The 13,857-nt window shown below is 51.6% G+C and overlaps 1 protein-coding gene across 3 annotated transcripts in view; it reads right to left on the bottom strand.

Annotated features, from left to right (window-relative positions):
* HNF1B (HNF1 homeobox B) overlaps positions 1-13,286 on the bottom strand; it is a 52,371-nt gene extending 39,085 nt beyond the window's left edge. For 2 of the 3 annotated variants that reach the window (XM_021704185.2, XM_021704186.2), the window contains exons 1-4: positions 12,940-13,286; positions 8,047-8,246; positions 2,894-3,158; positions 972-1,207 (exon numbers count right to left, since the gene is read on the bottom strand). In XM_021704185.2, coding sequence (XP_021559860.2) covers positions 972-1,207; positions 2,894-3,158; positions 8,047-8,246; positions 12,940-13,283 — 1,045 coding nt within the window. In that variant the 5' untranslated portion in view covers positions 13,284-13,286. The remainder of the gene's footprint in view (positions 1-971; positions 1,208-2,893; positions 3,159-8,046; positions 8,247-12,939) is intronic. The other variant, XM_021704187.2, reaches the window with a different exon arrangement.
* Between the last annotated feature and the right edge of the window lie 571 nt (positions 13,287-13,857).

Raw genomic sequence — 13,857 nt, 5'->3', positions numbered from 1 at the left:
GGCTCCCTGACTTTGGTGTGGAGATCACAGGTCCCAGCACAATAGCCATTGTCTTCTCAATAATGCCCCTTGCCCCAACCCCCCCCCCCCCCCCCCAGCTCCAGCTCCGTGGATCACCGCGGGCGGGCGGCAAGTGCCCCAGTTGCGCTCCATGCTGGCCACATGCCGTTTGCCTCTGCCCTCTGAACCCTGCTTTGAATTTCCATTAAGGGACGGAGTTACTCTGCCATCAGGCTAGCGCTCTCCGGGGGGGGGGGAGGGGGGCTTCTCTGCCTCTCAAGAATAACCCGAACTTTCTCCCATGGGGGGAGAAGTGCTCACCCTCAGACCGCACCACTCAGCACATAGGGGCGCCTTCCCACAGTGAAGATGTCAGCTTCCATCCTGACGAGCCCACAGCCCACAGCCCACAGCAGAGGCGCCTAAGGCAGGCCAGGGGCCCAGCACACAGTGGCACACAGTAGGTACCCAACCAGTTTTGGCCAACTCAGCACCACCAAGATTTGAGGTGACTGATTCCATGCTAATTCTGGCAAGAAGCAGAGACGGCCAGTGGAGTGGCCCTTCCCCACAGGCCCTGGGGCTCCTCCTGCCATGGCCGGACGGAGCCCTGTGGTGGGATCCAGACGGCGAGGAGGTGACCCCTGCAGTCTGGACCTGGAGCGCCAATAAGACAGCCTCTCTGTCTAATCAGACAGTCGCACCACCTTGCTGAGTCAGCAGCCACCCAGGGAGAAGAAAGGGGACCCAGAAAAGGCTGGGGAGAGGGGCTCCCTGGAGGCTGAGCAAGGACTCAGAGGAAACCTGGCCACAGCCACACACTGTTTTCACCAGATTTTGGCCATGGGAGGAGGCCAGCCCTAGCACCATCCCACCATTTCCTCCTCCGAAAAATCTTGAGCCAGCTGAGACCGGTGGGGAGAAGCAGGATGGCTGGGCTGCCGAGGCATCAGGGCCTGGGCCGGGCTTACCTGACAGCTTATTTGGAGGAGAGGCGCTGGGCTGGTGGTGGGGAGAGCCATGGGAGAGCAGGGGGTTCAGACTGTGCGTCTGGTTGGAGCTGTAGGCGTCCATGGCCAGCTTCTGCCGGAACGCCTCCTCCTTCCTGCGGTTTGCAAACCAGTTGTAGACACGGACCTCAGTGACCAGGTTGGAGCCCAGGCCGTGGGCTTTGGAGGGGGAGACGCCTCGCTGCAGACATTCTGCCCTGAGGATGGACAGGGAAGGGGGAAGATGGTGAGTGAGGGCAGCCGGGGGGAGGCCTGCTGGTCCTTGGCCCCAGACACACAATCTCAGTGGACTTGCTTAGGAATATGAAGAGGCCAAGGACAGAGTTGGGGCCTGGGGAAGAGCCTGTCCTGAGAAAAGTTCAGCCCACGTGGTTCTCTGATGACATGGCTGGAGTGGGGCCAAACACAGGGGCCGCATGAGGGGCTTAGGCCTCTGGTGTGGCTCCTGGCATGAAGAGAGCAGCCAACAGGCAGGTAATACAGGGAGAAGGTCCAGACTGGGCCTCTTGACATCTTATGTTGCTATTCTTCCCAACCTACAAAAGGGCAAGTCCTTCACTAGCTCTATCTGAGCCCCTTCGAAGGGACTTCTGGTCGTTTGGGGTTTGGATAGCCCCAAAAGGGTGCTAGGGAAGCCACAGTCCTTATTTGTGCCCCAGGAATCCTTTTCGAAGGGCAGGCTGGGTGGAGTGACAAGAGGACTCACAGAGGAGGCTGGTCTCTAGCTTTATCACTGCTGGTGAAACCCCAGTGGCCAGGTCGGAGAGGGGCGCTCAGACCCCACTGGGCGCTGGGGGGCTTCTCATTTAGCAGGGGGACAGTGCACAGCCTAGGGACCCTGGGGACCCTGGGACACTGGGACATGTCCCTTCCTGGCTTCACCTCCCTAACCAGAGCCAGCCCAGCCCAGAGATGGATAGAGAGCCCACAGGTCTTGGCCAGAGCAAAGACCAGACTTTTTATTTTTTACTTTATTTTTTATTTATTTTATTTGTTTATTTACTTATTTATTTATTTAGAGAGCATGTGTACAAGCTCTCATACAAGCAAGGGAGAGGGACAGAGAGAACCTCAAGCACACTCCACACGCAGTGAAGAGCTGAGCCGAAATCAAGAGTCTGAAGCTTAACCGAATAAGTCACCACGGTGCCGCTCCCCGCCCCCGCCCCCCGGCCCCTGCCTTTTTAAGACCAGACTTTTTAGAAAGTCAAAGTCAATGGTGGAGTCATGGAGGATGGCAGGAATGAAGAAAGAAAAAAAAAAAAGATATCCCAAGGATTTCTAATAGTTTCCTTTAAAATTACATGTGGTTGTTAAGATACAAAAAGAACTCTAATCAATGTGGGCAGAGTGGATTGGACAGATCTGATCAGTTCTTTTCTGCCAAGTTTCCTCTTGGACCAGTGGTTGTACAAAAATTTGGTCAAAGCGAGAGCCAGTCTCTGGCTAAGGGATGGTTTTTCCCTGGTCTGCATGGAGGTCAAACACATGGTTCTCATTCCACTGGCATATTTTTAGACCAGCATCCTCCAAAGTATCTTCCCTACAATAACAGTTCATGGTGTAAGTATCCCCCAGAGAAAAAGATCCCATGCCTCATAATCAACTCAACAAAGCAAAGTAAATTTCTCACTCTAGGCCTTCTCGGAGTCTTTAATATGTTAATATATGTCACGACTCCCCAGGAGGAAGAATGCACCTGAGGTTTCTCAAACTTATTTGTTAACAACGTGAAATCAGGGTTCCATGGAACATGCTTTGGGAAACCCTGCTGTAGCCACACTTAGCTGGACAACCAGTACTTCAATATCCCGGGACTGAAGGGATGGGTCTCAGGTCCATGTGCTTGCCCGCCTGCTCGAGTGAGTTTCTGGTGGTGTTACCTGTTGCACTCCTCCACTAAGGCCTCCCTCTCTTCCTTGCTGGGGTTCTTTTGCCGGTCGTAGGCCTGGTACAAGATTTGCTGGGACGCGGGCCCCCATTTGAACCGGTTGCGACGCATCTTCTTGTTGGCGGGCTCAGAGCAGGCATCATCGGACTGCCCAGGCCCCTGGCTCTGTTGACTGAACTCTGGAAAGAGAAATAGCAGCTGATCCTGACTGCTTTTGTCTGTCATATTTCCAGAACTCTGGACTGTCTGGTTGAATTCTGAAAAGAGAAAGGAGTAGATTTGATAGGGTCTGTAGCCTTCACTTGGCAAACAGACAGACAGATAGACAGACAGACAAAAACACCTTTATTCCTCTCCCCTAAGCTTTGCCATCTGCCATTATTATGTGTGGGGCAGTGGGGGCCAGACAGGAAGCGCACAACAGGCCCCTCACTGCCCACCTCGGTGCACTCCACCAAAGCCACCTCTTTCCTTTCTTTGAAGGAGCTCACATGTGGCCCAGCCACTGTTTTAGTGGCTATGTTTTCTCATTGGCTCATGGGCCCTCGGACACGAAGCAACCCTCTGAATCCTGAACTCTTGTACTTTGGTGTCCAAGAGGATGAGCTCAACCAAGTCTCAGGTCTAGAGGTAAAGGGCTCAAAGGTACAATACACACTTAGACAAAATATTCAGAAACTAAAAATAGCTCTCCCCATCTCTCCTCTCTTCTCATGTATCCTAGGCATCTACATTATGATGTTATGCTCTTAGAAAAACCCAAGACCCAAAACCTGTTCACTATTACTTGGAAATAAATGTAACTGGAGTTTTAGAACAGAAAGAGAAAAGCTCTCTGATTTCAGATAATTTCAAAGACAATGGTGTGTGTGTGTGTGTGTGTGTGTGTGCATGTGTGTGTGTGTGTCCAGGGGTCCATTTTTGAGGGCAACAGCCCAAGAGGGAAAGGTCTTATGGATCTGCCTACACTTTTGAAAGATGGCAAATGCAGAAGACTGCAAACACAGGACCTTTCTAGCAATGGCATTTAATGAGTTGGACAAAGATAAATGTAGATGAAGTGATGCTCCCTGTCCTTCCAATTCCCAGGGTCCGGATACATAGGGACCCTCAATACACTTTTTTGTTGAATGCATGAATGAAAGGTGGCAGCTCACCCAGTGGGGACACCCTAGCCTATAGGCTTTAAATGAGATTTGCTATTTACTTGTGGGAGAAGAGAACTTTGCTGTTGTCTTCCTCACATCTACATGAAGCAGGGTTTGCAGTCATTAGTTCCATTTTACAGATGAATAAGCATAGAGGCCAGCCACCCTGCTGAGCAAGGACACATGACAGATTCACTTCCTAACTCTGGCTCCCCAGGTTCTGGACCTTGATGTTTTTCTTTCTTGGTTCCTGGAGTCACTCCTGCAGGTCTCAGAGGCAATTCGATCCAAAAGTCTCCAAGGTTCAAAGTCGGGCCACTATTTAATGCTTGAATCCCCTCTACGACACCCTACCACATGGTCTTCTAGTCTATAACCCTCCAGCGATGGGGAACTTACTACCAATCTAAGGATCTATTTCCATTTTGGTCCATCCTCAGGAACAGTGGGCCTCTAACCAGCCTGGACTCAGGACTCAGCTATAGGTGGTGCCGGGCTTTGTTTGAACCCGCTGCCGAATGGCCAAATTATAAGCAGTGTCTGAAGGTGTTGCTGGGGCCTTTGATTTGGGCCCTAGCCGCTTTAGAGGATTCTCAGGCCACTTGCAGCTCTGTGTGCATGGATTCCGAACAATTGCTTCAGATACCTCGAGAGAGTCTCTGCCAAATCTCCTGGCAGGAAGCCACTGCCTCAGTTTTGGATAACGGAGTGCCCCAGCCATTCACCTAACTCCACCCTCTATCCCCGGCTTCCCTGCCTGTGGAATGGGACCAGGTAAAAACCTAAGGGGGCACTCAACAGTCTTTCAGAACATCTACCGCTAGTCAGGATGATGATGGGGACCTAAATTCCTAGGGAGGCCATGTTTTTCAAAGTGCTTTCACGGCCACCGGCTAGTATAGCTATGTGAGGGACAGTAAGAGGGGGAGAAAGAAGGTCCCTGCTCAGAGAAGGTCTCCTCTCCTCCCTGTGGCGTCACCATGAGTCCGAGGCAAAGCCCATATGGATAATCCCAAGGACCCAGGATCCACCCGAGGCTCTTCACATGCGATGAACAGATGTCATGACAATGAACGTGTATTGAGCTACCGGTGTGGTGGGGTATCCTACAAGGTCCATCTAATTCTCACAACCTCTCTATGCAAGAAATATCGTCCTCTCCATTTTGTACCTGAAGAAATTGAAGTTCAGACTGGTTACATGACTTGCCCAAAGTCACATGGATGTGGGGCGTGAGCTAGGTTGGGAGCCCAGCCTACAGACACTCAGGCTCCTTAGCAGCCTCTGCATCACCTCTTGCTAAAAACCAAACCCAAATAATACACCCACAAAACCTTCACGTCTGACTTGAGCGGAGGTAATAGGATGGACTCCAGTTTTGTCTGTGGTGGGTGTGAGGCTCACTCACAGCTGCCCGGAGCTCAGGGCTGCCTGTCTGCCCTCTGGGGAGGCAGCCCCGCATCATGTCCAGAACCCAGCATGCGCCGGGATCGGCCAGGCTGCCTCAACTACAGGTGCCTGGAAACATCTGGGTTCTGCCCACCTCAGGGCCCTAGCCTCTTGAGTCTTGAAGAACTAGACTTCAGCCCATCCTCCAGCCACCACCACCTCTCCTCCACTTCCTTCTAGATCAATGGGGGAAAGTGGGGAGACAGAAAAATGTTTGCTGTCCATAAAAACTAACTTGGAGAAGCTGGTTTCAGCAGCCTGTTTATAGGCTCAGGAGCCAGCTTGGACAAGCAGATTCTCTACATGTAGATGGGCCCGTGAATACTATCGCTGATATTATCATTTTTAGCTTTTCAAGAAAATTTATGTCCTCTTTTTAAATGCTCCCCCCTCTTTCTCCTTCCACACATTCCATCTCACTTGCTAATTTTTATCCCATGCTTGTGTGTCTTGTATTCATCTTTCAAGAATTGGTTCCAATGCCACCTCCTCTAGGAAGCCCTCTGTGATGTCTCCAGGCAATTTAGCAACTCCTCTGCTGCCCCTTGTGTACACCCGTGTAACAGCTCTTAGAAAGCAGCTGTCATTATTTACTCAAACATGTCATCTCCCCCATTAGGTGGTAAGTCCCTGGAGAATAGGGCCCGTGCATCTCACAGCCCAGGACAGTGTTTGGCGCCTAATAGATGTTCAAATAATATTTACAGAATGAAGGAATGTTTCCTAAGGTTTAGGTCTCATGCGGCTTTAAAATAATAACAATAATTTTAAAAATCCCCTGCAAGGGACAGTCATCCGTTTTTGTCTCTTCTCAAGCATCTTTTTTTTTTTGTTTAAAGATTTTTTATTTATTTATCTGAGAGAGAGAATGGGAGACAGAGAGCATGAGAGGGAGGAGGGTCAGAGGGAGAAGCAGACTCCCTGCCGAGCAAGGAGCCCGATGCGGGACTCGATCCCGGGACTCCAGGATCATGACCTGAGCCGAAGACAGTTGCTTAACCAACTGAGCCACCCAGGCGCCCCATCTTCTCGAGCATCTTGAGAAACTTTCCGGGACGTGTGTCTTTTTCATAGCTTCTAACTGGCCTTTCCTGAATCTCTCTGATTTCTGAGAAAACATCCACTGAACACAGGGAGGCAGCTCAAACCAGAGATGCCACGTGAGGCTTGGATTGGAGTGAGGGCAGGCCCAAGGGTTCTCCGGCCTTCGGAGACTGTGGCTCCTGAGAATGTTCTCAGACTTTCCAGGAATAACAGAGAGTTGCTTCATGTCAGAAACACAAATTCTTAAAGCCCTGGCCACCGTGGGTGGTGAATCAACCCAGAGTTTAAAGGGGACCTGTTCTCCTATGCAGCAAAGAACTCTGGCTTCACTTCTTATCATCTATCCATTTAATGCTTCCACCAAACAGCCACCGTGTGAGATGGATGTCTAAAACCCTTCCTTCCACCATGAAGGCCTTTCTGGCCCACGGACACTAAGACGATAAATACTGAAACAATCCCTCCAGAGCAGTGCATGGCAGAAAACAAGAATGATTTTTTAAAGTGGCCATCCAGTGAGAGGGGAAAAAAAAAAAAAAAATTCAACCCAGAAAGTGGTGGAAACTAGCATCTTGACAAAGAGAGAGGAGCCCACAGCCCCGAAGACAGTGTGTGGGGAAGAGTGGAAAGCTCATACAAAATTTTCCTGGGAAAAGGGCCAGATCAAAATAATTAAAGGATAATGTAAAAGTATACTTTCCTAAAAATAAAACAGTCATCATTCAAATGCAGTTCAAACTTCCCTATGCTTGAAAACAAAAAATCTCTTGGTATTACTGAGTGGAAGAACTCTTGGGACAGAAAGGAAATTTGGGGATGGAAGTTGGAATGACAATTATTGATTGGTCAGCATCCCAAATGCAGACACTGTTGCTGCTGTGTCCGGACTTAGCCAGAGCGGCTTCCTCATCAAACAGGGTCATCAGCTGAAGTCTCAAAACTGTGCGGATTGTGATACATGTGAGGAATCACCTTAAACTGCTTCGGGATGCAAGTGCGCCCCCCTCCCAGAAACAGGGTCGAGTTCTGAATATATCTATATATACAAATATCTTCTCTTTTGTACAGTCTGTCCAGAGGGGAGGAAAAGAACAGTAATAGTGATCAACAGGTATTGATGGTTACAGAATGTCTTCCTTGGGAACTCTGATCTGCGGTCATATATCAAGGGGAGCTGCTTGGCTTACTTTGGGGACAACAGTCCACTGTTACCTACTTGGTTTCAAAGAGAGGGATGTTGGAAGCGGGGACCAGAAAATGTGTGGAGGTACATTGCCCACAGTAACAGACCTGTCAAGGCAGCTGGCTGGGTAGCAAGGGACCATGGGAGAAGAAAATGATGGAAGCCGATCCACTGTGCAGTAACTATGAAAACCAAATCCACCTGCCAGCTTCCTTATATTTGCCAACTACTATGCAGGCAAAACTGAGGCATCCCACAGGGGTCAGAGTTAGGGCAAAGGTCATTCCAGGTTGAGGTCCAGGGGGGATTAAGAGCACTTACGTCGGAGGATCTCTCGTTGCTTTCGGACGTACCAGGTGTAGAGGGCTGCGCGCTTCTGGGTCTTCATGGGGGTGCCTTTGTTAAGATGCTGAGAGAGGTGGGACTGGTTGAGACCTGTGACATCGACCACTTCCCTCTGAGGGATGTTGTGTTGCTGCATGTAGCCCTTGATCATTTTCGCAGCCCTCCAGGGGTCCTCGCTGGACAGATAAACAGATGGTTAGGATTTGGGCGGAAGATGTCTAGGGGAGAAATTTTCTCTTTTTAGGGCTTTTACCTACACTCTGTGCACAACTCTGATCTTCACCTACTTCTCCATCTGCCCAAGCTACATCCTTGGGAGAGAGGTGAGGCCAAAACAGAACTTAAATGGAAGGGAGATGAAAGCTCCTATACAGTACACTCGGTCCCTGTCATCTGAGATCAGGAGGGTAAAGGTGACAATGACTTCCCACCTTCAGGGATGGGAAGGCACTACCAGCACTCACTTTCTTAAGCAGAAAGAAAAGTTCCTGTTTTATTTTTGCTCTCCTTCATTTCCCTGGAAAGTGAGGGACATGAAGGCAAGAGGCCTTCTGGAAAGTGGAGATGTCATTAACTTGGGGCTGCGCTGGCTGATCCTACAAGGACAGGGGGCAGCGTCAGTTTTGAATCCTAGACCTTTTCCACATTATTTCCCTTCTGAGTGGATGTCTCAGTTTCTTGTCTTATAAAATCAGAGCGAAACATTTGTGTCATCTCCTGAGAAGCAGGGAGGACTTCTCAACCAAATGTTAAAGTTTTCAGAGTTTCAGGAAAGTTCTAAGAAATACAATGAAGTTCCTCCCAGAGTGAAGAATCGCTCCAGTGAGGTGAGGCAAGTTTAAAAAACAAACAAACAAACAACAACCCTCCACAGCCCCCACCTCCCAGATGAAACCTAATGGGGATGAATAATTTCAAATCAATTTCTGAATAAGATATTAACCATCCCAAATGCCACTGTTTCCTGTCAGGGAAGAAATGTATCTGGAAGGCAATGTTTCTCATAAATTTCAAGCGTGGAATTAAGAACTCGCTTATACTTTTCATTTCTCAGAAATACAGATATGCAAAAAGTTTCTTTACAGCAATGTACTAGGGCCTTTGAATTTTATTTAAAATATTTTCAACTTTGCCAATATCTTTTCTTGCTTATTGAGCAGGTGACTTAAAAGTAAGAGATATAACTTACAACAAGAAATTTAAAAAATGAGGCACAGTACAGAACAAAAGTATTCATACAATACATCCACATATACTATTTAATACAGCTATATATTTAACTTAAAAAAAAAAAAAAAGACCCAGCACTCCTTTACTATATGCTGATGTGTATAACAGCCTGATAGAACATGAAAAAAATGAAGGGAAAAATTGGTTTCATATGAAACAATAAAGAACGTGTAAAGCAGAGGACAAAACTGACATACTGTTGCAAATGAAATTGTTATTTCTAAATGGTGCCTATCATATGGCAAATAAAATTAATTTTTGTTTAACGAATTTAAAAATTAAGTAAACATTTTGTAAGCATCTGAATAACTGGTTTTATTTATTTGACAGAGAGAAACATAGCGAGAGAGGGAACACAAGCAGGGGGAGTAGGAGAGGGAGAAGCAGGCTTCCTGCAGAGCAGGGAGCCCGATGCGGGGCTCGATCCCAGGACCCTGGGACCATGACCTGAGCCGAAGGCAGACGCTTAACGACTGAGCCACCCAGGCGCCCCAATAACTGGTTTTTTTAACAAGTCTTTGATATTAAATTCGTGAGATCACAGGCTTTGGCAGAGATGTTTTGAAAGCCAAACTTTTAAGATTATGTATATTAATTATATATATATAAATACATTTCTCAAATATTTATAAAGGTACATCCAAGTAATGAAACATAATGAAGTAACAAGGACAAAAAAATGAGAAAACGTAATCCAGTTTCACACGTGGAAAATATCCACGTAATGCACATTCCCGTAGAAACATCAGCGATCATTTTAAAGCTTACTTCTGGCAAATATTTCCACAGATATTTTGAGGGTGGAAAAACACTTTCAACAGATACAAACAATCGCTTCGGAAGTTAGAAAAAGTGTTTGGGTTTTCAAAGTTAATACCGCTTTAACAGATTCTTCGACTCTTTTTGTTTTGTTTAAATTTCTTTACCTGTGTTCATTTCGTGCGTCTAAGAAACCTAGCAAAATAATTTACTGTTCTAAGACGGAAAGGTTCTGTGGAAAGAATAATTAGCTTAACAATTGGGAAGGTTAAGAAAAAACAACAACAACAACAACAACAAAAGGGAAACCCAAACTGTAGCAAACCTTTCAGCCCGCATTTAATGACAAGAGTCAGGGGTAAGATGGCGTAGTTGTACCTTTATAGCTCTCTGACCACAGAATTCACCTGTATTCACCGGGAGGCCCCCGGAGAGCTGGTTACGTTTGTTCATTTGAAAATACTGCTTAGATTGAGAGGTTTCAAACCCCGACAAATACACGGAGCCGGAGAAACACGAGCGGCCACTGTGCTCAAAGCGCAGGTGTCAAAGGCACGACCCCGGCGCCCGGAGCGGGCCCAGCAGGCTCCTTTCCAGTGACTTGGCTGCCCGGGAGCAGGAGAGCCCTGGACCCCAGCACAGTGCGCCCCGCGTTTCTTCAGAAGCCTCAGCTCTGGCTTCCTTCCTGTCCAAAGGCCCTGGGCGCACCAGCCTAGAGGCCGGCGAGCGAGGCGGCCCCAACCCGGAGCCCCGGGCCTGGCAGCGCGCAGTCCCCGACCTTCCCTTCCCGACCTTCCCTTCTCGGAGGTAGAAAGAGCGTCCAGGCAGTCCAAAAGAGACTTCTGTTCTTTTCTTTCCACTCTACGGGAACAGGGTGTGCAAAAAAAGGGAGTGCTCAGGAGTCCCGGCGCTCGGGAGCCGACCGTGCAGTGACCTGGGAACCGCTAGCAATTTCTTGAAAAATTACTTTAATAAAAGTCTGAGCACTCCCGGAGGTGGGGGAGGGAAGGCGGCACCTGCCTGGGAAGGGGGAAAAGCGTGGGTCTGTCCTGCATCTCTACGTCTCCACCCCGGTGAGGGGCTCGGCCCCTCGCCTCCCTCCCCGCCCCGCTGGAGCCAGGCGCTGCGCGGTGGGCCCGCAGCCGCGGCCGGGGCAGGGCCTGCAGGTGCGCACCGCCGCGGGGCGGCTCGGGCTGCCCAGGTTAGGCGCCAGGGGGCTGGCGGGGAGCGCCCCGCAGCGCCGAGCGTGCGCGCGGGCAGCGGCCGGCAACCCCGCGTCGGCTTTCCGACTTCCTTCCCCCTCCAAGCCGCGTTTACAACTTCACCAATGAATAACCCGCCTCTCGTTTCAACCTAATCACGACTCTTTGTGTATCTTTCTGTTGATGATTTATAGAAATAAATTAATAACACCCTAACTCCACGTGCTGCCGTTTATGTTACATCTCTGCTGCGTCCAGCCCAGCGCGGGGCTGGGTGCGGAGGGGGCCCTGGGTCGCCTCGGGCTTCGCAGAAACTCCCAGAACCCCGTCAGAACACGGGCGCTTGCGGCCAGGTGGATGGACCTGGGCCCCGCGGGCTTCCCGTGGCAGGCAGCCGGGAGCTCGGTTAGACTGCCCGGCCCTGCTCAGCCTCCAGGCCGCCCTGGAGCCCCAGCCTCTCCTCTTCCGACCCCTCACTTTCCTGTGCTCGAACCCCCGCGGGGAAGAAACCGCCGCCGCTCGGGGGAACGGCGAGGGAAGAACCTCAAACCTACGAATAGCAAAAATATTTGGGGCGGAAAAAAAAACCATCTAGAAATCCCCGATTTACTTTGCTAGAGAGTAAGCCGCTGGGTCCCCAGATGGCAAATTCAAATGCAAGGTCACAACCCACCCTTAACTGCTGCTGCGGCCGTGCGGCCGAGGCTGCCTGAGTCGGGGCGAGACTTTGGTCCCGGCCCCTGCCCTGAAATCTCGGCGCTTAAGTGTCCGAGGCCACGCACGGAACTCAGTCCTAAAGCCGAGCGGCCGGGAGCGACGTGCGGTCTAAGGGAACCGCTCGGCTCTTTGGATAATTAGTAACTAGCTGTCAAAGCCCAAGCCCTAGGCCGGTCGGGGAGGCCCAGCAAAGGATCCCAGACCCGCCAGCCGGCCCGAATTCCCCGAGGACGCCGGCATGTCGGCGGCCAGATCTGGAAACGCCCTTCGTTCTCAGAATGCGACCAAATCCACTGCGAAAGGCGGTCTTAACCGTACTTGCCCCTGGCTTGCGTAGATCCTTTTGCCCGGTGCGGGTCCACCCCGGCCCTACAACACGCACACATTTCCTTTTGCAAATTTAACCCGGCCCTGGGGATTCCGGATAATCCTAGGGCCTTGCAGGGGCGCTGCATATGGGAGTGCCCGCCAGAGAGCTCGCCCCCCGGGATCCCGGCCCCGGGTGCCGCCAGTCCGTCTGCAAAGAGCAGCAGGAGGCTGCGCCCGAGGTCGGCCCGTGTTTCCCGGGACCCGAGAGGCGGCGCGCAGGAGAAACGCTTGGCCTGGGGCCGGTGCGGGCCGGAGCCTCTGCTCCCGGGAAGTGGCCTCTGATTCACTGCACCCACTCGCACCCTCAGTCGCGCGTGCACACCTCCCGCCAAGGGCTCCGCCGCTCGGGTTCTCCCAGGCCCGGAGGGGCCCTCGGGTCCCGGACGCTGGCCTGGGCAGGGGGAGATGGAACCTCGGGATTCAGGGCCCTCCGATTGCGGCGTTGGGAGGGGTCCAGGTGTTGGGAGAGAAGCGGAGCGCCCCCCGCGTGACTTCTCTGGTGGGAAACAGGGTCGCGCGCAGCGTCGCTCAGGCACAAGGCCCGGGCGCAAGGGGACTGGGGCGCGTACTCCCCACCTCCGTCCGCGCCTACCTGAGCATCCGGTCCACCTCCGCCCGCTGCTCCGCCGCCTCCTCGGTGTTGAGCGCCTGCAGCTCCTTGAGGATGGGAGGGGTGTCATAGTCGTCCCCGTCCTCGGAGCCCTCGTCCCCAGACAAGCGGCCCTTGGCGTGGCCGTTGGTGAGCGTATGGAAGACTGGCTTGGTGTCGGGGTCGGCCCCGTTCCCCGGGGACAGGGGCAGCGTCTCCAGCTTCACCCCGAAACTCGGGGATGGCAGCAACTCCTCTAAGGCCTGGACCAGCACCTCCTTGGTGACCCCGGAGCTCAGCAGGGCGCTCAGGAGTTCTTGCTGGAGCGACGTGAGCTTGGACACCATTTTCCAAGGACAGAAAAAGAAGGGGGTGAGGGGGTGGGTGGGTGCGAGAGAGGAGGGTGGAGGGGAGTTTCACAAGCGAACCCCAAGTCCAGGAACCCCCCCCACCCTTCAGCCTCCAGACACCTGTTACTCCCCGGGGTCCCGGAGTCTCCTCCGAGAGGAGTCAGAAAACTTCTAACTTGCCATGATCGCCACCATTAGGCCATATAAGATATGCAAATTAGCGGGGAGGGCCCGGCTTTCGGCAAGATGCAAATGGTCGCGGGGAGGGGGGGAAAAGCGAGAGAGGGAGAGCATGAGGGGCAGACGTGGAGAGCTGGAGACCCTGGCCGGGAGCAGGGCTTGCCAGGGTCCATTGTACTCACGCTGGGGGGCTGAAGACCTTCTTGTACTGGTTCTGTTTATCAGCCAAACTTTAGCTGACCTTTGGACTTGGTAAGCAAGTAGCTTGCAGCCTAGTGTGGGCGGCTCTGGGGCTTTTCCAGCCGCCGGGTCCAGTTTTAGTGTGGAGAGAAGAAACTGCACTTCGGCGGAGGGGGGGGTGTGCAGGTGAGAGCTGGGGGAAGTTGGGGTG

Source organism: Neomonachus schauinslandi, chromosome 15 (genome assembly GCF_002201575.2).
Source record: "Neomonachus schauinslandi chromosome 15, ASM220157v2, whole genome shotgun sequence".
NCBI classification, from domain to species: domain Eukaryota; kingdom Metazoa; phylum Chordata; class Mammalia; order Carnivora; family Phocidae; genus Neomonachus; species Neomonachus schauinslandi.
The sequence above is the reverse complement of the archived record's forward strand: the minus strand, read 5'-3'. Positions and strand labels throughout refer to the sequence as shown.